At 51.2% G+C, this 25,398-nt stretch overlaps 1 protein-coding gene across 1 annotated transcript in view; it reads left to right on the forward strand.

Moving 5' to 3' along the window:
• Window positions 1–22,103, forward strand: part of UBN1 (ubinuclein 1) — a 2,005,314-nt gene extending 1,983,211 nt beyond the window's left edge. Inside the window, exon 17 of the mRNA XM_069646040.1 lies at window positions 21,893–22,103. Within this exon, the coding sequence (XP_069502141.1) occupies window positions 21,893–21,945 (53 nt within the window). The 3' untranslated portion in view covers window positions 21,946–22,103. The remainder of the gene's footprint in view (window positions 1–21,892) is intronic.
• Window positions 22,104–25,398: the final 3,295 nt, after the last annotated feature.

A 25,398-nucleotide genomic window follows, 5' to 3' on the forward strand; every position in this document is an offset into this window, starting at 1 on the left:
TGGTAGGCTTACCGGCAACGTTGTTACCGGACCGGCACACTCGCAATGAGGCCCTATAGCCCAGTCCAATAATGTTCAATAACCTTCTGCTTTCCTTTAAAACTTTGTACCTCCCCAAAGTCCCTGAGAGGCCACAGGAGAACAGGATCCAAGACGGATCTGGGACCCCTGGACGACTCCTGAGGCTAGAAGATGCTCTTCTTCGTCACAGTACCTTTGGTACCTTGGCAGGAGAAGGGGCAGAATTTCTCAGTTTCCCTTGATGATTCCCTCTGGGGATGGACCCCCCTTGAAAGAAGGAGCCACTGGGATGCTGAGTGCAAGAAGAAACATGGAAACAAAGTCTTTATGAAGTACAGCAGTTTTTCTCTTCGCTGTGCTCTCCTTTGGTCGACAGTTTCTCAGACTGTAGAAATCCTGTGAAAATGAAACTTGCAGTAGGCTCCTTAAAGGCTTGGCTAATGAGAGTAAGACCCCTGGGACCCTTCGATGGCTTCTGGCGACGACGGGTCCATAGGTCTCTTTTGGTGCTGGGTTTTGGAATTTTGCGGTTTTCCACCTTTCGTTTCTTGGTTGCTGGACGGCTTCTGGTGACCTGGACTCAACCACTGGAGTGGACCACGTCCGTCACCAAGTCTGGACCCTTGGGACCTCTTTGTTAGCTCCTGGCAGTGGGAAACCCACCAACTGACCTTCCTCTGCCCTCAGCGACTCTGGACTCTCTCTGGCAGGAAAAAGTAGTCAGTGAGGATGGCAAGGATGTCCCTTGAACTCCTCTTAGGCAGCTTGGAACTTTTGCATCTCTGGGAGTCCAGCAGCACTATGCCGGGGTGCCCCCTCTTCTGGGTGGTAGACTGCAACGGCTTCTGGGTGACACCAATGGACTTCCCTGTCTAGAGTTGTCTGGGCACTTCTCTTCAGGGCTCAAGAAGACCCATACCCTGGACGGCAAGCACAAAGGACTGGCTTCCCGGACACTTCTGATGAAGAGTAGCATATTGCACAATGGTCCCTCGTAGCTTGGGAGAGGTCTCCTTTGCACGTCCTCTCTGGATCAGTCCCTGGAAGAACACAGCAGCTTTTGGATTACACAAAGAAAATGCAGCAGCATACTTCTCCTCCAGCTGGGCTTCAAGGAACAGCTTTTTCATGCTTCCGCTTCGACTTCAGCTTCTGAACAAATTGGTAAGTGAGAGGTGCCCAGCTATACTCATCTGTTTCCCATTCACTCTGGCTGAGCCAGGCTCAGTCAGCCAATCACGCAGAAGGGCATTCATGCAGGCAGGCAGCCAATCAGGCTCACAGGCATTCTGACCATTCTCTCCACTCGGAGAACCATAACAAAGGATGTGTATTGGTATAAGTACCGAGCATTTCAGCACGCTACACTGCATTCATGTCAGTTTCAGTCAGGTCTGTCTCAGCCATTGTGTCACACACACAGAAACCAGACACCCATAACACAGAAGGTGAGTTCACCTCAGACTCCTTTCATACAGGTCCCACCCGTAATGTGTACCCACAACACACAGCCTCTAGGAAGGCTCCGGTCAGTCTGACATCCCCAGAGCCATATACGGTATTTCCACCCAACAGCCAGCCAGGAGGAAAGGGAACAGAGACATATATGGTGTTTCCACCCAACAGCCACTCAGGAGGAAGGGAACAGAGACAGGGCTTCCTAGGACTTTGGGAAACAGGGTAAAAGGCAATAGAAACCAAGAGGCCACATGGGTCATCTTGCCTTCTATCAGGAATCCATTGATTCCTATGGCACGGCCTGGGTGTCCCAAAATGGAGGCACTCAGAGCCACTGCCAAGTCCGCATGTTCTGCCACCAGCCCATACCCTGCTCTTTGGGCAACGCTGAGGTGCCCAAAAACACCCATAAGGGGTACAAGGGCATACCCCGAACCATGATTGCCATAAGGGTATCCAATGGGTGTTGTTCACCAAAAGGAAAGCATGAAGAGGTGCACTGCCAGAGGTCCATCTAGACCTGAGTGACAGAAAACATAAAGAAAACACACACAGAGAAGTGGTTGGACAAGGACTAGGAGGCCCTGTCCCTCCATAAGGCATTTCCAGCATCACTTACGCCCCGCAACCCACCAGACTGAGATTAGGGCAACTGATCTCCCACTAGATTGTAACCCTCATCCAGACGGTCAAAATATCTTCTGGAAAGGCTGTCTGCATTGTCATGACTCTTCCCTGGCCTATGCTCAATGGTGAAGTCTAGCCCTTGCAAGCTAATGGACCACCTGAGCAGTTTGGGGTTTTCACCCTTCATCTGCATGAGCCACCTTTTGGGCATATTGTCATTTTGGACCTTAACGGCAGACCCTGTAAGGTAAGGTGTAAAACGCCTAAGTTCCCTACCCTTGAGTTGCCTACTGATGAAAAGGATGGGTTGTTCTCTCCCTTTGTCATCAGAGACAAGACAGCTCAAATTCCAGTGTCGCATGCATCAGTTTGCACAATAAAGAGTTTGCTGTAGTCAGGGGCACACAAGATAGGGGCCCTGCACAAACTTCCCTTCAAGCCACCAGAGGCCCTTTGACAGTCTTCACTCCAATGAACCTTCTTAGGCTGCTTGGAGAATGTCAGAGCTGTCAGAGGGGCAGCTACGGTGCCATAGTATGCCATGACATTTCTGTAGTACCCAGTAAGGCCCACACAAGCTCTCACCTGGGTTTGAGTGGAGAGAGTCTCCCAGTCCTGTACAGCTTGTATTTTACTATGGAGAGGTTGAATTTGACCCCCTCCTACCTCATTACCAAGGTAGGTAACCTTCCCCTGTGCTATCTGGCACTTGGTTACCTTAATAGTGAGGTTGGCCATTTTCATGGCCTGCAATACCCTATCCAAGTGTGTCAAATGCTCTTCCCAGGTGGAACTGTAGACAGCAATGTCGTTCAGGTAGGCCACACAAAAGGGCTCCAGCCCACTGAGACAATGGGCCTCATTACAAATCTGGCTGTAATCTGCCGGTGCTACCAGTGGGTTGCCGCCGGTTGAAACATTGTTTCCGCCGCCTGATATCGTGGTGCCACTGGAACATTACAAGTCCCGGCGGCCCGGGATATCAGGCGGTGGAAAATGTTAGTCCCCATACCCATGAAGCCCCATAGGACAGTGCCATTGCTTCTGTGACAACTCTGCTTTCTGGAGCTGTAGCGCCCGGCGGGGCAGACCGGCCAGGCGCACAAGCCCAGGAAAGCAGAATTGTAGTCTGCCGGTCCGGAAAAGGTGCCGGTACGTTGCTACCAGCACCCTTATTTCCAGACTGGCAGACTCGTAATGAGGCCCTTTGACTGACTAACCTTTGGAAGGTGGCAGGGCCATTCTTCAACCCAAAAGGCATAAACCTAAATTGGTAAAGCCCTTCTGGTATTGAGGACGCCATTTTCTCCTTGGCCTGGGCAGTCAGAGCTATTTGCCAATATCCTGATGTGAGGTCAAAGGTGCTCACAAACATGGCAGCACCTACCTTGTCCACAAACTCATTAACCCTGGGCAATGGGTATGCATCAGTCTTTGTGACTGCATTGACTCCTCTGTAGTCCACACAGAACCTCCAATCCTTGATACCTGCTTGGGAACTTGCCTTAGGGTCAAGGACCACTAGGCTTGACTATGGGCTGGTTTATTTGTATTTATTAATTTTATTGTTAATTTATAAAGCGCTTAATACCAGCGAGTGGTTTCTAAGCGTGGGATCGGGATTCGAACCTGTGTTGCGCCTGAGATATCCTTCCTCCCCAAAGTCTGAGGTTGAGGGTTCAATGACACCCAAGTCCAACATCTTGGCAACCTCTGCCTGGATGTGGTTCTTTACCATGTGTGACATCCTGTAGCATCTGTTTTTGACAGGTACACTGTCACCAGTGTCAATGTCATGGCTACACCATGGGGTGATGCCTGGTGTAAGTGAGATCGGAGTGGCATAGTGCTGGAGCAAATCCCTGTGGCTCCTCTGCTGCTCTAGTGTCAGATCTGGAGAGAGATGGACTCCCTCCACTGAGCCATCCTGATGGTTGCTATGCAGCAAATCAGGAAGGGGCTCACTCTCACCCTCTTCTTGCTCTGAAGCTTGCAAGGGGCAAGAGACTTCTCCTCTCCTTTGGAAAGGCTTTAGCCTGTTGACATGGACGACTTGAGGGGCTACCCCGGAAATACCCATGTCAACCAGAAAGTTGACTTCACGCATCTTGGAGAATATCCTGAAAGGTCCAGTCCACTTATTTGCCAAAGCTCGAAGCTTGGTAGGCTCCATCACAAGGATCTCCTGACCAGGAGTCCAATCCACTTGTGAGGCCTTAAGGCCATGCCAGTACTTGTTCAATTGTTGGCTTGCCTTAAGGTTTGCTGTTGCCTGGCCCATCATCTGTGCCATCCTCCTTCTGAGACCAAACTCATAGTCCCCCACATGCTTGGCAGGACTTGGAGAGGTGGCTTCCAAACCTTCTTGTACTAAGGCAAGGGCCCCCCTCACTGGATGTCCAAAGAGGAGCTCAAAGGGGCTTAAACCAACACCCTCTTGAGGCACCTCTCTGTAAGTAAGCAGCAGACATGGTACGAGGAAATCCCATTTCCTCCTTAGGGGCTCTTCTAAAGCACCAAACATGCCCTTGAGAGTTTTATTAAATCTCTCAACCAGACCATTGGTCTGAGGATGGTAGGAGGTGGAGAACCTATAAGTTACACCACATTCCTTCTACGTAGCTTGCATGTAACTAGACATGAATTTGGTTCCTCTGTCAGAGATCACCTCTTTAGGAAATCCAACTCTGGTAAAGATGCCCAGGAGAGCCCTGGCAAACGCCTTAGCTGTTATGGTCCAAAGGGCTATAGCCTCAGGGTACCTGGTGGCATGATCTACCAGTACTAGAATGAACCTGTGTCCTCCTGATGTGGGAGGGCCAAGGGGGCCAACAATGTTGATGCCCACCATTTCAAATGGTGTGCCAACCACTGGCAAAGCTGCAGTGGGGCAATGGCACTGCCTCCAGTCTTGCCAGACAAATTACAAGTGGGACAGGTATTGCAGTGAGCTTCCATCTTTACTCCCATCCTGGGCCAATAGAAGTGGGGTGAGACTGAAAAAGGAAGGGCCTCTATACCTGGGGTACAACCACCCTCTTGACTGCACCAGGTTCAGACTGAGTGGGCTCACTGTAAAGTAAAATATTAAAGGTCCTAGGCACTTCACCTTGTGCCTGGGCCAGTTTTGTTAGACCCCCTAGAGTTGGCACTCTCTTTGACCCTTACAGTAATCAGCCTCTCCCTGAGGAGGGCCCTCTGGCTCTTCTCCCTCAAGAGTTGAGTCAAGGAGGTCATGGCCAGCCATGGATATGATATGATGTCATAGGTTATCTATAACGCACTTAATACCCAGAGGTTTCTAAGCGTGGACCCGGGGATCGAACCTTTGTTGCTCCGTGTCGTCTTGCTTCCAAGGCGAGCGTGTTGCCCCTGAGCTATCCTCTCGAGACAATGGATGGAGACACATGCTGCCCCAGTGAGCTCTGCACACTAGGCCGCCCCTTATTCCCTGAATAACTTGATATTTTAATCTGACACATGCCCGAAACACAGAAATGAGGATCGAAAGTCCCCGCGATCGGATCGAAAGTCCCCGCGATCGGATCTTGCGAGCCTTAAGCCCAAAATCTCTGTGGAAATGCATCGAAATCAATCTGGCAGAAAAATGAGGGATGCATCCAAAATGGCAGAGAGAACATTCTGAGAGTGAGGAAGAGGTCCTGAATCAACTAACGGTCCCACCTCCAACTATAATATGCAATGTGTAAAGCAAAGCTGACCCCATAGGAGTAGCGGAGGAGCCCAGAGGGACTTGTGAGGCGGACAGAGCAAGCACCCGATCACACGCGGAGCACAACACTCCCATCCCCCATCCAGACGGTCTGCGTAATGGCAGGGATCCTGTGAAGGGGAAGGAAGAAGCAGAGGTGCCCTCTCTGGAGGAAGACTATAGGACAAAGTACGGAGCAAACTTGTGAGGCGGTAAGAGCAACGCCGACCTCACACAGTGCACAGCACTCCCATCCCCCATTCAGACATCTAAACACCAGATACCAGCCCGGGAAGGCCCAAGAAACAGCAAGAGTCCTGCAAAAGGGGATAGAAGCAGCGAAGGGACCCACTCTGGAGGGGGGCAACAGAAACAAGGCACGGAGCAAGCACCACAGGGAAGGGAATACCTGGGGCTCCCCCACAAGTAGTATCCACCCCCAAGCCACCAACCAGAGCCCTCTCACTCTGGATTTGAGGGGTTTTCATGCTCAGAGACAGACCCTGGACGCAAGGGAGGAGGAAGAAAAGACATTGGAAGTGGGAATAGGAGCAAGAAAAGACCCTAGGCAATCTCACCTGGCAGGATCAGCCAGAAGGAGTGTGGGCCCCGATAAACTGGCAAACATAAAAAGGAGATAACTACCCACAAGCACTGTGCAGAAATGTCCAAGCAGGCTAACAAGCAAAAGGGCCTCCAATCAGGGTTCATTAAGGCAATGATGCAGGGGCAAGAGGGCCTGAAGCGACAACAGCAGACAGCTGCACAGGTCCACTCGGCAGAAACCGCCATGGAACAACTTGAGGCAGATGATCCCCCCACGAGACGCTCCGAACTCCAAGAAATGCTAGCTGTGTCATTAACCTCACTAAATCAATCACAGACCTTAGAAAACAGATAGTAGCAGTTGAAAGGAGGGTTGATGAAACAGAGACAACGCTATGCAAACAAGGCTATGAACAAGAGGAACTAGCTAAACAGATGGACGCAATGGGACAGCAAATGGAGTGGATGGCACACAAGCAAGAGGATTCCGAATACAGGTCCAGATGTAACAACATTAGGCTACGAGGGATACCAACATCAGTCCCAGTCAGCGACCTGAAAGGGTATGCACAGGAATTGTTCTCTCACATACTTGCGGTTTCAAAGGCAGTGGAGATTGTTTTGGATAGAACCCATAGAGTCTACACAGCATAACAGCAAAGGAAAAACCTGCTACCAGATGTGCTTACAAGATGCATTTCTTTGAGCTAAAGGAACAAATCATGAAGGAGGCCAGGAAACAGGACCCTCTAGGATTTTGAGAAACCCAATATGTTGATGTACCAAGATGTGACTCCTGCGACCTTACTGCGACGCAAGTGCCTGAGAATTGTGACGGTATGGTTGAAACAGAAAGGTATATGATACGGATGGACATACCCATGTGGTCTCCAAATCGAATACCAAGGTAAAGAACACCATGTGACCAAAGAGGAGGCGATGTCGGACCTAATGGAGCAACAAGACCTTCAATCTGCGGAACAAACACCATCCCAGAAGGGGGAAGGGCCACAACAGATGCTCAGGAAGGGTGGATGGAAACAAACCTGCCCTTACCCCAAGGGGAGAGGGAAGGGCCTTAATCTAGCAGAGTACACATGAAGCAGGAACCCGCTGAGAAAGCCTAATGGAAAAGAGAATGGGATGAACAACAGGGCGATATTTAAACCACCAAAGGACAGAGACACTAAGCTCCAGTTGAGTGAATTACAGAGAGATAGGAATTCGGGGGGTGAGGGCGGAGAGACGGAAATCTAGCCCCTTTCAAGATGTGTATGATAGGAATACACGGTTTGCAATTAGTACACTGGTTTGTATTATTGTTAAGATGGGAGGGGAAGTTAGGGAATGTTTTGAAGGGAATAGCTAACATGGGAGGGATGACCCACATTCTCAAGTGGGATGACAACTTCACCTCACAGGACACTCAGACGCATGGAAATGCAAACTTTAATTATGGCTGATATGACTATGATGACCCTGAACGTTCAGGGACTGAACTCCCCAATGAAGCGCTGATCGATTATACAGAGACTGGGGCTGCAGGGCTCAGTTATTTTCCTACAAGAAACACACCTACTACAGATGGACAAAAAACACATGGCACACAAGCTCTTCCAGTCACAGTATTTTGCATCCAGTGGCACAAGGACCAAGGGAGTAGGAATTCTAATATCCAAAGGGACTGGATTCTGGAAGACATTCCTGTACAGGGTCCCAGAGGGCAGATACATATTCCTTAAGGGTTTATTGGAGGAACAGATATTCAGCTTGATCACACTATACACCCCGAACGAAAGGCAAGACCAGTTCTTGACCACATTACTGTGGAAAATTGGAGGATGGTGTGAGGGCCAAATAGTAATAGGCGGCGACTTTAACTGTGTAATGGGCCCCACACTGGAAAAGACATTGGCCCCGACAGGTAATGACAACAGATACAGACAAGCCCTGGGGAAACTCTTCAGAGACTTAGGCCTCATTGATACCTGGAGGTTCTTCTATGATACAGAACAGGACTATACATACTACTCAGCGGCACACCAAGGTTTTTCTAGAATTTACATGGGGCCTCATTACGAGTTTGGAGGTAGCCATGCCGTTTTTAGCAGCATGGCTTCCGCCAAAACGGGTACCGGGTCCTGGTTCCAGAAATAGGGAATTAGCGGACCGTGCTGACTTTGGCAGGCCCGGTAATTCCCATTCACGGGACCCAGACCCGGTACATCCCCATTCCCATTTGAGCCCCCATAGCCAAGCACAAGATAATGTAAGGTGGGTAGCGGACATAGTTGATATAGGGATTAAATCAGGCCAAAAGTTCTGAATAGCTACTTTGGACGCAAGGCGGATGTTTGATAGTATGGACTGTCAGTTCCTTAAACAAACGCTAGTCAAATTTGGATTTGGCCCAACATTTAGTAGGATGGTATTAACTAACTTTCAGATCCCCTCTACTAAATTCTTGATTAATGGGAAACTCACGGCGAGGGTGGACATCTGAAGGGGCACAAGACAAGGATGCCCACTGTCCCTGTTAACATTCTCAATGGCTTTGGAACCATTAGAAGCAATGATCAGGCAAAAACAGGGGATAGCGGGTGTTAAGTACAAACAGATGGAACATAAGATCGCTCTGTATGCCGATGATATCCTGCTTTTCACAAGAGACACGAATCAGACTATGCCAAATGTCATGAAGAGACTTCGGGAATTCGCAGAGGTCTCTGGTTTTACTATTAATTATTCAAAATCTAAAGCCCTAAATGTGTCCCACAGACCTGATAGCATAGTTGACCTAAGTAAAGCATTCCCACTGATATGGGAGGATAAAGGGATAGATTATATGGGGATAACACTAACTAAAACATACAGGGACCTATATGGGGCAAATATACCTCCCTTGTGGAAGAAACTGCTGGAAAATTTAGACAGATGGGATAATCATGAACTTCTATGGCTCACTAAAGTTACTGCAGTTAAAATGACTCTACTACCCCTACTCCTTTATGTTTCGAGCTTACTCCCCATCAGAATCCCAACACAGATGGTTAAAACATTACAAAAAGCAGTCTTAGGATTCATATGGCACAAGAAAAGACTGAGGGTCCCTAGAGCGGTCCTGTTTAGAGCCTAGATAATGGGGGATTGAGGGCACTGAAACCAAAACAGTATATATTAGCAGCACAATTAGCACCCATGCTACACTGAGCGGAGGGCAACCCAAGGAAAGCATGGTGCAAAGTAAAACAAGGGGTCACCACAATACCATTAAGCATGCTCCCCTTCATGGGACGGAAGGCTCGGGAGGTGGGAGGGCAACTCTTGGAATCCACCCAAAATAAAATACAAGGATGGGATCAGGCAATGCGATTGAAGGGGCTGACCCCAGGCCTTGGCCTCTATAGCCCGATGGGATTTACTAAGGACTACTCCCAAGGCTGGAGCAAAGGATTTTGGGATAAATGGGGTGGACACACAGCCCTACGACTGTTGGATTTTTATCAGGGCGGAGAGCCACTCTGTTTTGAAGACTGCAAGACCAGGTTGCACGTGGGGAGGAAGAATCCTATAGATATATCCAGATTAGACATTGGATGACCCAGAAGGAAGTGAAAGAAGCGGGCAGGCGGACACCAATAGGGTTGGAACTTACAATGAAAGAAGGAAGGGCAAAGAAGAGAGTTTCACGACTATATTGCCTACTAGACACTGCTCAGATGAATGACAGGCTACCATATATGGATAGGTTGGAGAAAGACCTGGATATAGAAATCTCAGAAGAAGTATGGGAACAAATATGTGCACGAGCACACAGGGCATCTAAATGTACGGCCATTAAAGAGTCATCATTCAAAATCTGCTACAGGTGGTACCTAACCCCCACGCGCTTAAACAAAATCAAGCCAGAATTGTCTCCCCTCTGCTGAAGGAAATGCTGCGCTCTGGGAGTTTTGGGCCATATGTGGTGGTCGTGCCCAAAGACACAATTTTACTGGAAGGGGATACTGGGCCACATTAAGGAGATTAGAGGTGCAGAACTACCTAACTCATCGCTGGTGGTGCTGCTGGGAGCAACAGCCGAAAACGCATATTCGGCCAGTGGACCTAATCACACACTTACTAGCAGCAGCCGAAATTATATTAGCCCAAGCATGGAAAACTGAGGAGGGCCCTTTGATAGCAAGGTGGTGGGTGAAGGTATGTGGGGTATTAGCAATGGAAAAAGTTGGCACTCTGGCTACAGAAAATTATCAAAAGTATCTCACGGTGTGGCTCCCCTTCCATGAGTTTGTTCGAGACAGAGAACAACGTTTAGACCCACCATGCTCAAGAACCTGTCAGTCCTGTGATAATAGTAGAGATGCTTTACATGAACAATTGGAGACGAAACACAGAGTGCCTTATAACCTATTCGGGGACATCCTACTTTCCCTGTGTTAAATGTTGGGGGAGGGGGGCGGAAATGGGAAATGTGTTATATGTTTATAAAAGACATCGTCACCAAGAGACAATGGGGCTCATTACAAGCGTGCCGGGATGGAAACAACGGTGCTGGTAAGCTTACTGGCACCGTTGTTTCCGGACCTGCATACTACAGGTCTGCTTGCCGGAGCTGCCGTGCCGACAGCGGCCACGGTTGACAGACCATCATGTAAGCACCGGCACCGCTTCTGTGGTCCCCACTCCCATGGAGTCCTATGGGACTCCATGGGAATGGGGACTTACAATTTACTGGCACCTGATTTTCCGGGGCCTCTGGGGTTGTAATTCCCCGGTGGTACTGTGAAGTCAGGCACCGGTAAATATTTACAGGTCTGGCGGCAACCCACCAGTATTACCGGCACAGCGGCCCCGGATCCGTAATGAGCCCCAATGACTGGAAATATATAAAACTGGGCTGCTATAGAAGAACTATTCGCAGCGATCAAATCACATTAAGCCATACCCAGTGTTTTGTGCTTGCGTTCTCTGATGGTGATGTATAATAAATAAAGATTTTTTTAAAAAAGAGTTGATTCATTCAAGGGTCACCACTGGGCCTAGTCCCTTCAGAGCTAAAACCACAGTGGACGCTGCTGAACCAGCTGGAAGAGGAGGAGCCCCATTCACAGTGGTGGTCTTCTTACTATTCCTCTTAGCCTTGGCTTTCCCCTTTGACTTGGGTAACTGACCCTAAGTCAGACCCTGTTTTACCTGTGACCTAGTAACTGCCGCAGCAGTCAGAGATAACCCATCAAAAATTAACCCTATTTCTTCTAAGTCATTACCCAACAAGATGTTAGCAGGCACATTGTCCTGAACCAGGACAGGAAGCTTTGCTGTCTTGTCATCAATCAGAATGGTGACTAGGGCTACAAGAGAACATTTGAGAGGCCCACCAGCCAACCTGGTGGTTCTCAGAGGAGCACCTACATAGTCCTCTGCACTCAGCAGGGTCCTGTCCACCACTGTCATGCTAGACCCAGTGTCTCTCAAACCAGTGGATGGCTGACCATTAATGAGCAATAAAAGATTGGATACTTCCCTATTTTTTGTTCTCGGGTGGGGGCCAGTTCAGCTGTGGGAAGATATGGAGTGTATATAACAAAAGAGTGAGCTGGTTACCCCTCCCTTCGGTCTACACAATTGGTGTGAACCAACATCTGCATACGGTGTGTATTTGTTATTTTTCACACTATTTTACCAAACACATTTCTAATTAGTGGTACAATAACATGAACAAAATATATCATGGTAAGTATAACTGCTTAGCAATCGCACTCTGTAGGAAAGTACAAAATGGACCCCATATGTCCTTAGGTCTGCAGACAGGTATAGACATTGAGATATAGCATTCCTCCCCATCCTTAGCATATGTCAGTTCCCCAAGCCATTCATCAACAATTGGGGTTGCACTGGATTTCCAATATTTCAGAATGCATTTTTTTGGCAATTAGGCACCCAAATTGAAAAGTCTACAGGTTTTTACAGGAACTTTCCCAATGTCCCCCAGCAGGTATTTAGGGGGGAGACAATGTGGGGGGTATTCTGTAATATCACATAAAACATCAGCAACTGACTGCCAAAGCTGGGAGACACTTAGGCAGCTCCAGTACATATAAAGGGAGTCAGCGACCGACATGTTGCATTTTGGACACTCGCTATTAGTCGCCGGTGCAAATCTAGCAATATGTGCAGGTGTGTCGTGCAGTTGATTCAATATCTTAAATTGTATCAGCCTGAAACAGACATTTAGGGATATCTCTTTTGTCAATCGGCACAAGCGTAGCCATTGTTGCATGGCACCCCTGTGAGGGGCCATGGTACATTCCACGGAGTTGTGTGGTCACATGGATACCCATGTGACCAACCTAATAAAAGGTCCGAGCCGCTTCTGGCTCGGCAGTCACGAGTGAACCTGACTCCGCGTGTGTGTGTTGTGTTGGTGCCGGGGGGTGCCTCGCCACGTGTGCTGGGCCCAAGGTCGGGGCCCAGCTTGAGGACGGTGCCCCTGCCGGGCAACGCCGTCCGGACGGTGCCCCTGCCGGGCAACGCCGTCCCTGTGGGTCCCCCAGCCATGTGAGGCGGGTTGGGGATGCGACCCCGGCCTGGGTGCCCCCAGAGCCGGGGCCGCGGTGGCCAGGTGGACCTGGCCACGTGTGCGGGGCTCCGGTGCTCTGGAGCGGGGTGGGCGGAACCCCCACCCCTGAGTATGCGGCATGGGCGCCGCCGAAGAGTGTGTGTTGTCGGGTGCCACCCGACCCGAGCACGGGGCTGCCCGGTGATCCGGAGCAGCCCCCAACAATGGCGACGAGGATGGGGGGCCCTGCGTGCCCCGAAGAAGATATGGTGCGGGCCCATCTCCATCTGGGCCCGCGATGTGGAGGAGCGGAGACGACTTTCCCCCCCTATCCCCGTGGGGGAGAGAAGTTTCTGCGGCGTCGGCCGCGAGAGGGGGGAGAAGTGTGTGGCCCGCGCCGCAATGAAGAAGGCGGGGGCTGCCTCTTTCCCCGTCGGGAGGGAGGGTGCCCCGGCGTCGGCCGCAACGAGGAGCGGCTAACATCGCCGCAGGAGGGGGGATGCCGGTTCCCCTCCCCAAGGAGCGCTGGTGCGGCTGACATCGCCGCGGGAAAAGAGAAGGAGGCGGGCCCAACACCAGCTGGGCCCGCAAGGAAAACATGGTGGGCGAGCGGCCCGCCCGTCCCCCGAGGGAGACGGAAGAAGCCCGCGGCATCGGCCGCGTGGGTGGCTGCGCCCCTCCCCCATCGTGGACCTCTCCCCGGCATCAGAGAGGAGGGAGAGGGGCCCCGCGCGCCCCGAAAGAAAATGGGGAGAAAAGATGATGCAGGCCCGATTCCAACGGGGCCTGCAAAAGGGAACAAAGGATGCGGGCCCAGCACCAGCTGGGCTCGCAAGGACAAGGGAGTGCTCGCTCTGAGGAGCGGGCAGAGGAGCTGCCTGCCCTGCACTTACAGGCAATAGAGCGGCCTCCGCCGCAGTGGGGAAGTCAGCTGCCCCTCTGCTGTCCCCACTCCCATCTGAAGGGGGACGGCCCGCAAGGGTGTGTGTGCCCGCTCCGAGGAGCAGGGAAAAGAGGTGTGGGGGGGGCCACCGCACAGCTGAGGTGGCCCCGGTCCAGGAGAGGGGCGGGTACCGCCCAACAAGTGGGTTGCCTCTCTCTCAAGAGGGGTGGTGGCGGCTGCGGAGGCAACAACGAGATGAGCTGCCTACCCCCAACGGCAAACAAAGAGGAACACATGGAAGGGGAGGCGAAGGAAGCGGGTTCTGCCATCCGGCCATGAGGTTTGCCCCCATCCAAGTGGAACTTGGCCGATGTGGCCCCTGGGCCTCCCGGGTGCGGCTTTGCCGGTGTTTTGGGTGATCGTGTTGTAACTGTCCTAAATGAACTCTGGTGAGGGTGCAAGCTGGTTTCCGGCGACTCCATAAGGAAGATGGACATCATGAGTGACATTCCCCGGAAGACTGTGAGCCGGCAGACATGGACTTGCTTAAAATGGTCCAGTTAGTGGGCAATGTTGTGTGGTGCGCACCTGTAGGCTCCGAGTGCTTTATGTGGTGCCAGTAGCCCTCACTGGTGCCGTTCAGGGACATGAGAGCCACTCACCCAGGTTAATAAAGGGTGTGTAAAGTAGTAGAGTGGCTCCAGTAGTAGTAGTGGTAGTTATGGTTGGATTTTGGAGTTTTGCATTTTGTTATGAAAAAGGAGGAGTGTTGCATGGCACCCCTGTGAGGGGCCATGGTACATTCCACGGAGTTGTGTGGTCACATGGTTACCCATGTGACCAACCTAATAAAAGGTCCGAGCCGCTTCTGGCTCGGCAGTCACGAGTGAACCTGACTCCGCGTGTGTGTGTTGTGTTGGTGCCGGGGGGTGCCTCGCCACGTGTGCTGGGCCCAAGGTCGGGGCCCAGCTTGAGGACGGTGCCCCTGCCGGGCAACGCCGTCCGGATGGTGCCCCTGCCGGGCAACGCCGTCCCTGTGGGTCCCCCAGCCATGTGAGGCGGGTTGGGGATGCGACCCCGGCCTGGGTGCCCCCAGAGCCGGGGCCGCGGTGGACCTGGCCACGTGTGCGGGGCTCCGGTGCTCTGGAGCGGGGTGGGCGGAACCCCCACCCCTGAGTATGCGGCATGGGCGCCGCCGAAGAGTGTGTGTTGTCGGGTGCCACCCGACCCGAGCACGGGGCTGCCCGGTGATCCGGAGCAGCCCCCAACAATGGCGACGAGGATGGGGGGCCCCGCGTGCCCCGAAGAAGATATGGTGCGGGCCCATCTCCATCTGGGCCCGCGATGTGGAGGAGCGGAGACGACTTTCCCCCCCTATCCCCGTGGGGGAGAGAAGTTTCTGCGGCGTCGGCCGCGAGAGGGGGGAGAAGTGTGTGGCCCGCGCCGCAATGAAGAAGGCGGGGGCTGCCTCTTTCCCCGTCGGGAGGGAGGGTGCCCCGGCATCGGCCGCAACGAGGAGCGGCTAACATCGCCGCAGGAGGGGGGATGCCGGTTCCCCTCCCCAAGGAGCGCTGGTGCGGCTGACATCGCCGCGGGAAAAGAGAAGGAGGCGGGCCCAACACCAGCTGGGCCCGCAAGGAAAACATGGTGGGCGAGCGGCCCGCCCGTCCCCCGAGGGAGACGGAAGAAGCCCGCGGCATCGGCCGCGTGGGTGGCTGCGCCCCTCCCCCATCGTGGACCTCTCCCCGGCATCAGAGAGGAGGGAGAGGGGCCCCGCGCGCCCCGAAAGAAAATGGGGAGAAAAGATGATGCAGGCCCGATTCCAACGGGGCCTGCAAAAGGGAACAAAGGATGCGGGCCCAGCACCAGCTGGGCTCGCAAGGACAAGGGAGTGCTCGCTCTGAGGAGCGGGCAGAGGAGCTGCCTGCCCTGCACTTACAGGCAATAGAGCGGCCTCCGCCGCAGTGGGGAAGTCAGCTGCCCCTCTGCTGTCCCCACTCCCATCTGAAGGGGGACGGCCCGCAAGGGTGTGTGTGCCCGCTCCGAGGAGCAGGGAAAAGAGGTGTGGGGGGGGCCACCGCACAGCTGAGGTGGCCCCGGTCCAGGAGAGGGGCGGGTACCGCCCAACAAGTGGGTTGCCTCTCTCTCAAGAGGGGTGGTGGCGGCTGCGGAGGCAACAACGAGATGAGCTGCCTACCCCCAACGGCAAACAAAGAGGAACACATGGAAGGGGAGGCGAAGGAAGCGGGTTCTGCCATCCGGCCATGAGGTTTGCCCCCATCCAAGTGGAACTTGGCCGATGTGGCCCCTGGGCCTCCCCGGGTGCGGCTTTGCCGGTGTTTTGGGTGATCGTGTTGTAACTGTCCTAAATGAACTCTGGTGAGGGTGCAAGCTGGTTTCCGGCGACTCCATAAGGAAGATGGACATCATGAGTGACATTCCCCGGAAGACTGTGAGCCGGCAGACATGGACTTGCTTAAAATGGTCCAGTTAGTGGGCAATGTTGTGTGGTGCGCACCTGTAGGCTCCGAGTGCTTTATGTGGTGCCAGTAGCCCTCACTGGTGCCGTTCAGGGACATGAGAGCCACTCACCCAGGTTAATAAAGGGTGTGTAAAGTAGTAGAGTGGCTCCAGTAGTAGTAGTGGTAGTTATGGTTGGATTTTGGAGTTTTGCATTTTGTTATGAAAAAGGAGGAGTGTTGCATGGCACCCCTGTGAGGGGCCATGGTACATTCCACGGAGTTGTGTGGTCACATGGTTACCCATGTGACCAACCTAATAAAAGGTCCGAGCCGCTTCTGGCTCGGCAGTCACGAGTGAACCTGACACCGCGTGTGTGTGTTGTGTTGGTGCCGGGGGGTGCCTCGCCACGTGTGCTGGGCCCAAGGTCGGGGCCCAGCTTGAGGACGGTGCCCCTGCCGGGCAACGCCGTCCGGACGGTGCCCCTGCCGGGCAACGCCGTCCCTGTGGGTCCCCCAGCCATGTGAGGCGGGTTGGGGATGCGACCCCGGCCTGGGTGCCCCCAGAGCCGGGGCCGCGGTGGCCAGGTGGACCTGGCCACGTGTGCGGGGCTCCGGTGCTCTGGAGCGGGGTGGGCGGAACCCCCACCCCTGAGTATGCGGCATGGGCGCCGCCGAAGAGTGTGTGTTGTCGGGTGCCACCCGACCCGAGCACGGGGCTGCCCGGTGATCCGGAGCAGCCCCCAACAGCCATTGCTTGTCTTGTATTGTTGTACCTAGGTCTCTTTCCCACTTTCCCTTGGCTGTATTGTTGGATAATTGCTTGGCCTGGCATTCCTTATAAAGTCTGGATACAAGTCTCCTGCGGTCTTTACTAGTCACAAGCATTTCTACTGTTGTTCAACTAATCGGTTCTTGAGGAAAGGAGGGCCATCACTGGCGGAATGCCGCCCAATTCTAAAGTATTGAAGTGATCTTGGGTTATTTCCCAGTTTGGCCTTGAAATCTTCGAGTGTGACAAATGTACCATCAGGGAAAAGATTGTGCAGATACAGTCCCCCCCCAGCATCCCACATGTGTTTTGAATATCTGTATCGTAAGTTGGAGGGAGTCCCGGACACTTTCATAACGGAACTGACCCGCAGCACGGTGTCTCACCCCCTATTCTCTTAAGAAGTCTCGACCAGGCATTAACTGTTGTGCGGACTGTATCAAATGTGCCTGAGTCAGGGTGTTGTCCAGCGAGGATGATTGATTTTAGGTTAGAGGGCATGGCGCTATATGTTTCCAGATCTAAATGTAGTGGGGTATCTTGTGAAGTGTACCAGTAACCTGCGTATTGAGCGTGTGCCACAATGTAGTACAGTTCAAAGTATGGTGCCATCAGACGACCCTGTTCATATGGTTCAGTCAATCCCTCCCATTTCATCCGTGGAGTTCCACTTCCCCATGTGTACTTTATTACTATGGAGCGCAGTTTGTCGAAGAAAGGCGCTTCCCGGCCACACCGATATGTTGAAGAAGTAATATAGCAGCTTAGGTACTACAATCATTTTAAGCATTGAGAGTCTGCCGTATAATGATATAGGGAATCTAGCCCAGAGTTGTAGCTTAACAGTCAAAGAGTCTAAATAGGTTTTGTGGTTATCGGCAAATAGAGTGCGGTGTAATCGTGAGACCAATACGCCCAGGTATTTAATTTTATGCAGTACCCATCTAAAACCCATCAAGTCATTTGGGATCTGCGTCCCATCTGTCAATAAGAACAGCACAGATTTAGTCTTGTTGATTCGATAACCTGAATATGTTGTGAAATTTCAGATCTCCTCTAATAACGGAGCCATGTTTACTTCCGGGTTTCAGATATACAACAGTGTGTCGTCTCGTCTGTACATAGGGATATAGTTTGTGACGGTCCCGCTATATGAGACCCCTGTGACTGTGTCTGTGCCATATAATACATGGCAGGGGCTTGGTGCCCCGAGCCAATTGGAAGGAGGGAGATAACGCGCCATTAGTGCATACTCTAGCTGTTGGGTTGGTGTAGGGAAGACTTATGTATTTAATGAACTGATTCCCCAGTTGCATCCGCTGGAGCACCGCAAAGAGGAACTGTCAAGATACAGAGTCAAAGGCCTTCTCCGCATCAAGTGAGGCAGCAACAGCCCTGGCACCCGGGTCTATTTGTGCTATAGTACAGAAGAATCTGTGCAGGTTAAACGCAGTCAACCGTCCTGGGATGAATCCAGATTGGTCTGGCTGAACCAATGCTGGCATAAAGGGGAGGATGGGGGCTGTGCTTTTTTTACTGAGTTTATTGCTATGTGCTCCTTCTTTCTCTGGGCTGAGGGACAGGTTCGAATGCGATGGGGACATCTGGCCCGACCTTATGAAGTGGGGGGACTAACTGCCCAGAGATTTTGAGTTGTGTCATTTGGTGGCACAGATACACTATGCAACCCATTGGGCTGATGAACAACCGGAAGCTCCACATGTTACATTGGAACAACTACAGGTGGGCCCCTCTTCTCTGTTGCTGCTGCTTTCTGGCAACGCATATAGACACCCACACCCCTTAGCCCCTGTGGGTGCGACTCGGGAGGCCTGGGATAGGTTAAATAAAAGATTTGAGTTACCTGCCCCGTATGACAAACGTCTTCCCCTTTGGGGCATGTCGACAGTGGCGCCCACCACAGATAGGGCCATGGAGGTAGTCTGTAGCAGGGTCAGCATTCTTGCAGTGTGGGATCTCTATGTGGATGAGTGTTTTGTCGCCTGGGATGACATTAAGGCACATATTGTGGATAACTCACTACAGCTACTGAATTATTTGCAACTTACGGCGGCTATCACTGCATGCTAGCCAGTATTACCGGCCGAACCCTCCTTCCATGTATGCCTGACATATATTCTTTCAAGTACAGCATGCAGTAAGAGCATGTCCACACTTTATAAGCTGGAACAGTCAATAGATGCCAGAAGAGGTCCCAACATTAGGAATAAATGGTGCAGCGATTTGGGAGTTGAATTTACAGACCTGTATTTGACAAAGGGCATGTCTATTAATTTAAAATATCGCCTTATACAGTACAAAGTTCTCAACAGGCTATACTACACCACAGCTTGGCTCTATATGTTTTGTCCCAATATTGCCAAAGAATGTCCAAGATGCTGCAGTCCGAATGCTAATTTGCAACACATGTTATGGGATTGCCCCACACTGAATGAATACTGGGCAGAGGTTTACAGGACTGACAATTGCGCCTCACGGCAAAAGGCTGCCTGCTGGGTTACACGTGTAAAATGGCTATAGTACAACACAGGTTTCTCAATCTAGGCCTACTCATCGCCAAAAGGGCCGTCCTGATGCGATGGACCTGGAAGGATCCACTGAAACTGACAAATTGGCTGAATGATGCGATATAGGCTAACAACAATGAAGAGTTATATATTTCAATGATGCCCAGTAGTTGCTGGACTAACGATATTTGGCAAGATTGTTGTACATACTTAGCAAAGTCTGCTGAACCCTATATTTCCTTTAATAGCTCTCTATTGTGCTGTATCGTTGTAATGTCGATGACACCTCAAGATGTAATGGTATGGTTGTAATGTGATTCACATTGCTCGATCACCAAGTGCTTTCTAAATAAAGTTTTTTAAAAAATAATCTGCCTCTAAAAAAGCAGAATAAAATCACAATGGACTAAGTTACGAAGTAAGAAAAATTATGACATTGGAAAACCACTAGTTGATTTCTATATATTAGGCGCTTTGTGGGAATGAACAGCCCCCACTATTTAGGTCACGCCCACAACTTTGGCCACACCCAATGTTAGAGCTGCTCCCTCAATTTCTCACTGTGTAAATCGATTGTTCAAACTCTTGTTTTATTCCGCCACTTCACTTTCTAGGGATCATCACATGGCATGCTGGGCTCTCTGCCACACATCCAGGGACATCATTTGGGGGTAGCCAGCGGTAGCAGCTGCTACCCCTGGCCCCCCTCTGATAACCCTAGACCTGTCCTTGCTACCCCTGACCCACTGGACAAAGAGGCAGTGCCAAGAGCAGATATCTGTGCAGTGCCTGAAAAAGGCAGTTGTAAATGCAGCTAAATGTGCCACAGCTTTTTTCACCTGGAATCTCGATCTCGTTAGCTGGAGAAATAGGACTGATGCAGGAAAAACCATGAAGCCGCCATTACTAACAGGTTGGCAGTCCATTGGAGAAGAATTCCTGAATGGTTGGGTTCAGAGGCGGGTCTTTCTGTGCAGCTCTTACCCAGTACTGTAGCAACAGGAATGCTATGGGGGCTAGGTCTAGCTAGCTGGAAATGTGCAAGAGCATCCTGCAGTACTCAATGACAGCACAGCATGAACGCAAATCTCAGTGTTTCTCATTGTCTGCTTTGCAGTTCGAGTGAGCCACTGGACCTGTGATGAGAGAAGTGTGCTCCAGTGGCTTCTGTCACCAATTTTGCCTGGGCACTGTGTGACCTGACCCATATCAGCCAGATCTGCATCATAGACACACTGTACATAGACACAAGGTGAGATAATGAATTTCCATGGAGTTGCCCTCCTCCTTTGAAATAAACCATCTGTTGTTTCCTCAAGCAAAGAAAAATATATTTGGAAGGATAACTCAGGGACAACGCACTTGCTTCGGGAGCAAGTGGATGCAGTGCAACATGGGATCATTTCCTGTTACAGTGCTTGGAAGTGGAGGAGGCTGGCATTAGGCAAGATGCAAAGGACCAAAGAAAATAATAAAAGCAGTCTTTTCTAGGGCTGATCTCAGAGCTGCTGCTGCTGTTTACATTTTAAAATAAAAACTGCAATAACTGTGACCCGCAACACATCCTTCCCCTCTATCTCCCATCTAAGAAAACAAGACTGTGGGTTACTAACCAAATAGGCAAAACAGAAAAGTGATGGCTGGAAAGTTTCAAATCATTAATAACAACTGGCACAGCTCTGGGCAATCCTCCAGACCATCGTTTTTTCTGGTTGGACTTGTATGGGTCAGTTGCTGGTTCCAGTCTGTGGCCAGACACTTGACATGCACTGGATGCCTGTGCTTTGGGGTCTAAGCCTCTTCGAGATGCTCTGTCTGTTTAGTTTAGCCCGATTGATGTACAATAGCCCAGGTTGTTGTGTTGGATGTCTGCTTACATTCACAGTAATTTGGTAATATGGGCCTATAGACACCACCAAAATAGATCACCATATAAACACTACATATGGTGATCCATTCTTGTATGAAATGTATATCGCGTTACAGTGATATTGTAATCATAGTTTGTTTTCTTAGTGTACTGAGGAACAATGCTATGTAATGCAGCTTCCTGTTTTGTCAATGGGTGAACGGTCGTACACATCACTTCCTATGATGTCACTTGGGAGAGGGGGCAAATTACAGAACTTCCTGTGATGTCATCATAGGTGAAGGATCATGTGATGTCACTGCCACTACCCCTGGTATTTTGGTGAAATGACGTCCCTGCACATATGCTATTAATATTTTTCATTTTCGGACTGGTTCTTTTAAAATCATGTTACAATTCCCCAAAAGATCCCTTTCTCTCAGATGTCTGAACATTTTCACTTTCTGTGTTGCAGATGACACGCAGAACCCAATGAAAGCGTCGCAGGGGCAGGAGCGGAAGCTGTGACTATCTCCTGGAAGAAACGTTGACAAAGCTAAAGGTGGTATATTTGGCTACAAGCCTGGAATTCCCAGTGGCATCTGATTTGGAATCCATCTGCTCCTTGACTCCGCAGACAAACAGTGCATATAACCTGGCCAGTGTACTGCAAAGGATGGCAAACTTCATGGACATGTTTATTCCTGTTGTAATAGGAACTTTAAAATAATGTCCTTTTCTTTGGGTGCGATAGGCGCATTGGGTCTGTGTGCTTACTAGTATGTTTTTGGGGTGGTTTGTTTATGTTAGGTAAGTGTGCTGAAGATGTTGTAGCTCTCAGTGTAGGCAAGGTGACTGTTATGAACGTGTATTGGTGGTGTGGTGGTTGAATTTGCTCAAGTGGGCTGGTTGTGGATTGCCTTCAGTGGTGGGTATATGTTTGCCTGTATTTGATGTGTGTGTCCCGTATCTCTTCTTGCATAGCTGCAGTATGGGTCCCTTATTGCTCTTTGTACATGTGTATGCTGAGTTTGCTAGCTATTGGATGTTTGCATGTGTTGTGTTTGCTGGAGCCTGCACACCATTCTTTATGTGCATGTGTGTGTGATTGCCTTATGCCAGTAGATATGTGCTGGTTTTGAGTGTGAGCAATAGCTCCGTTGTAAATGCATTGACTCTTTGCACTGCGGCTAGTGCATACTGTATGTGTGTTGGCAATGCGTATGTCCATTGACTGGGTCTGCAGGGACGGTCTCTGTTCCTGTTTGGGGATTATGTTCATGTAGTGCCAGTATGATCCCGCAAATTGTTGTATGTTGGCTCTATTTCTGCTGCGAAACTCTTTCTGTTTTTGCCTGTGGCTGAGCGTGCACTGTGTGTGCGTGCGCATATGTGATGTAAACTCTTTGGGTGTGTTTCTTCATTTAAGTCATCATACTAAGCACAGTCTGGTTTGTACGTGGCACTCTGAAATGATGACAACCACACCGTTTTGCTTCAGTTTTCACAAACGCAAAGAGAGAATGCCACAGAGCAGAAGTGTATACGAATGTTCACCCAGCCACCCCAGAAGGCCTTGTGGACAATGCAGAGGGTTTTGAACTTAATCCTTGCAGCCACTGGGAGCCAGTGCAGAGATTTCAGTCCTGGAGAGATACGATCCCTGGGCTTGAGGCCAAGGACAAGTCTTGCAGTCCTGTTCTGGATAAATTGCAGAGGGCGGAGAGTAGAGGCAGGCAGATTTAGATAGAGGCTGTTACAATAGTCCATCCTAGAGAGAACCAGGGCTCTGGAGACAGTGAGCTTCTGGGGGAAGGAGAGGAAAGGAAGAATACCTCTGAGGAGATGCAACTGGTAGTGTGACTTCTTAGAGATGTCAGAGATGTGAGGAGAGAAGGAGAGTGTGGAGTCAAAGATGACCCCAAGGTTTTTTGCCTTGCAGGTGGGAGCAGGAAGAAGGTCAAAAGAGGCCGGCCAGAGAGCTGCAGGGAAGGAGGGAGTGGGTGTGCCGACGAGTAGAATCTCAGTCTTACTGGCATTTAGGCAGAGGTCATTGTCGGCACACCACTCCTGGATAGCAGAAAGACAGCCAGAGATGAGGGAAGGAGAGGAGGATGCCGCGGGTAGCCTGAAAATGAGCTGGGTATCATCTGCATAGCACTGAAAATTGGGGCAGAGAGCAGCGATGCGGTGGACAAGGAGTGCCAGGTATTGGTTGAACAGCCAGGGAGAGATGTTAGATCCCTGGGGGACACCACAGGTAGAGAAAAAGATGTCAGAGAGTTTCAATTCCACTATCTTTAGGTTTTTTGGGACCACTCTGCTGTGTACGTTGATACAAGGTATCCTAAAACCCTCTGAGAAAACCCCCCAAAAATGCAGCGGCGGCTACCCTGTCATGATAGGAATTCAGCAGCAGCCACAGTGTCTCAAGCTTGGTAGGGGTTTTGGCTATGACCCCCACGTTAGGGAGCCCCTCCCTTCTGCTTAGCCTGCTCCCTAAGCTTGGGGACCTGTTGCTCCTTATTTTCGAACCGGGAGACTGTGTGGTCTCCACCGCATTTGCAGCACGCGTGCCTGAACTTGCAGTTTGCCCCCCACATGCAGTTCCCTTTCTTAAACTTCCAGCACAGCAGGTGGTGTAATTTCCCGATCCGCTAGCCTTGGACCAGGCACCACTCCCACTCTGAAAGGGCTGCTTTCCTCTATCATTACCCTGATAGAAGCTGCCCCGTCAGCCCTGGTGCTGCCTCTCCCCTGGTTGCTGCTTCTCCCCCACTGGCAAGACCTTGCGCCCATTGCTAGCTGCCATATTATGGATGTACCCTGACACATCCACGTCATTCCAGTTCATGATTGGAAACATCTGCATCTTCAACCTGAACCCCTCATCGTACTCGAGCCAGGCATCACCCCCATACTCCTCATGAGCCTCATGGAAACGCTGTTCGCATGTGATGAGCGCAGCAGCATCCCTGGGAGCCTCTCCACCATGATGGAGCTGTACCTCCTGAAGGCATATAGCCAATTCATGATGTTCCTTTCCTTCCTCACTCTTTTCCTGCTACCCCTCCTGCTGTCCTCCTTCTTGGCCTCCTTTACTATGTCCAGCCCAACCTGCTCTAGCTCGAGCAAGGTAAATAGGTTGATGAAGACCTTGCTCCAAATCCTTTCCTTGATTTCCAAGGGCACGTGCCACACTAAGCCCGCAGCGCTAGTGGTCATAGGTGTGCACCCAGGGCCCCTCCTTACCCCCACCGCTGATGCTACTCTTTCCGCCCCTTGGACGCCCCTCTTTTCAAGCCCCCATGTTTCCCCAGGAAAGCCCACTGGAAAGGGACCGGCTCCCTCCCTTCCTGCTTGCTCTCCCCCGCTTAGCTCGGGAACTGTGTCCCCCATGCGGTGACTAACTGGGTGCTGCTGTGCTCCCCTGCCTGCACTCCCCCGCCCGCCATGAGTACATCGTTTTCCCCGTTGCAGGCCTGCTTCTCTCCCCCATCACTGCGCTCATGCTGCCTTCCATAATTGCCCCTGCCTGCACCCCATAGTTATCCCTGCCAGCATTCACATTCTCGACCCGCCTGCTGTCATGCAAATCTTTCAGCGCTGTCTCTACATGCATCTCTACCATTTTTGCGATCCTTTCACCCAATGCGTCCTGGTCTGCCGCCGCCGTTAAAGCCTCTAGCGGCATTTTAGCCCTAGCATTCGCCTGCTGCTTCTGCTGCGGCGAGTCTGTCGCGCCATTAGCTTCTGCCGCCTTCAGCAATGCCTTCCTGGCTCTTTGTGGTCTCTTGGCTACTGGTGGGTCATTCTCTTCCATGCCTTTCCTTTTTAGAGCTGCGTCCATTCCTCCGGTGCTTTGTAGTATCCCCCCAACGTCTTGCTCTCCTTCACCTTGGGCTCTGATCCCCCACTCCTCGGGGATGTGTCTGGCACGCAGTCCTCGCCCTCGGTATCTTCCAACACTACCAAGGACTC

This window comes from Ambystoma mexicanum, chromosome 2p, assembly GCF_040938575.1.
Source record: "Ambystoma mexicanum isolate Mex_15411 chromosome 2p, UKY_AmexF1_1, whole genome shotgun sequence".
NCBI lineage: Eukaryota > Metazoa > Chordata > Amphibia > Caudata > Ambystomatidae > Ambystoma > Ambystoma mexicanum.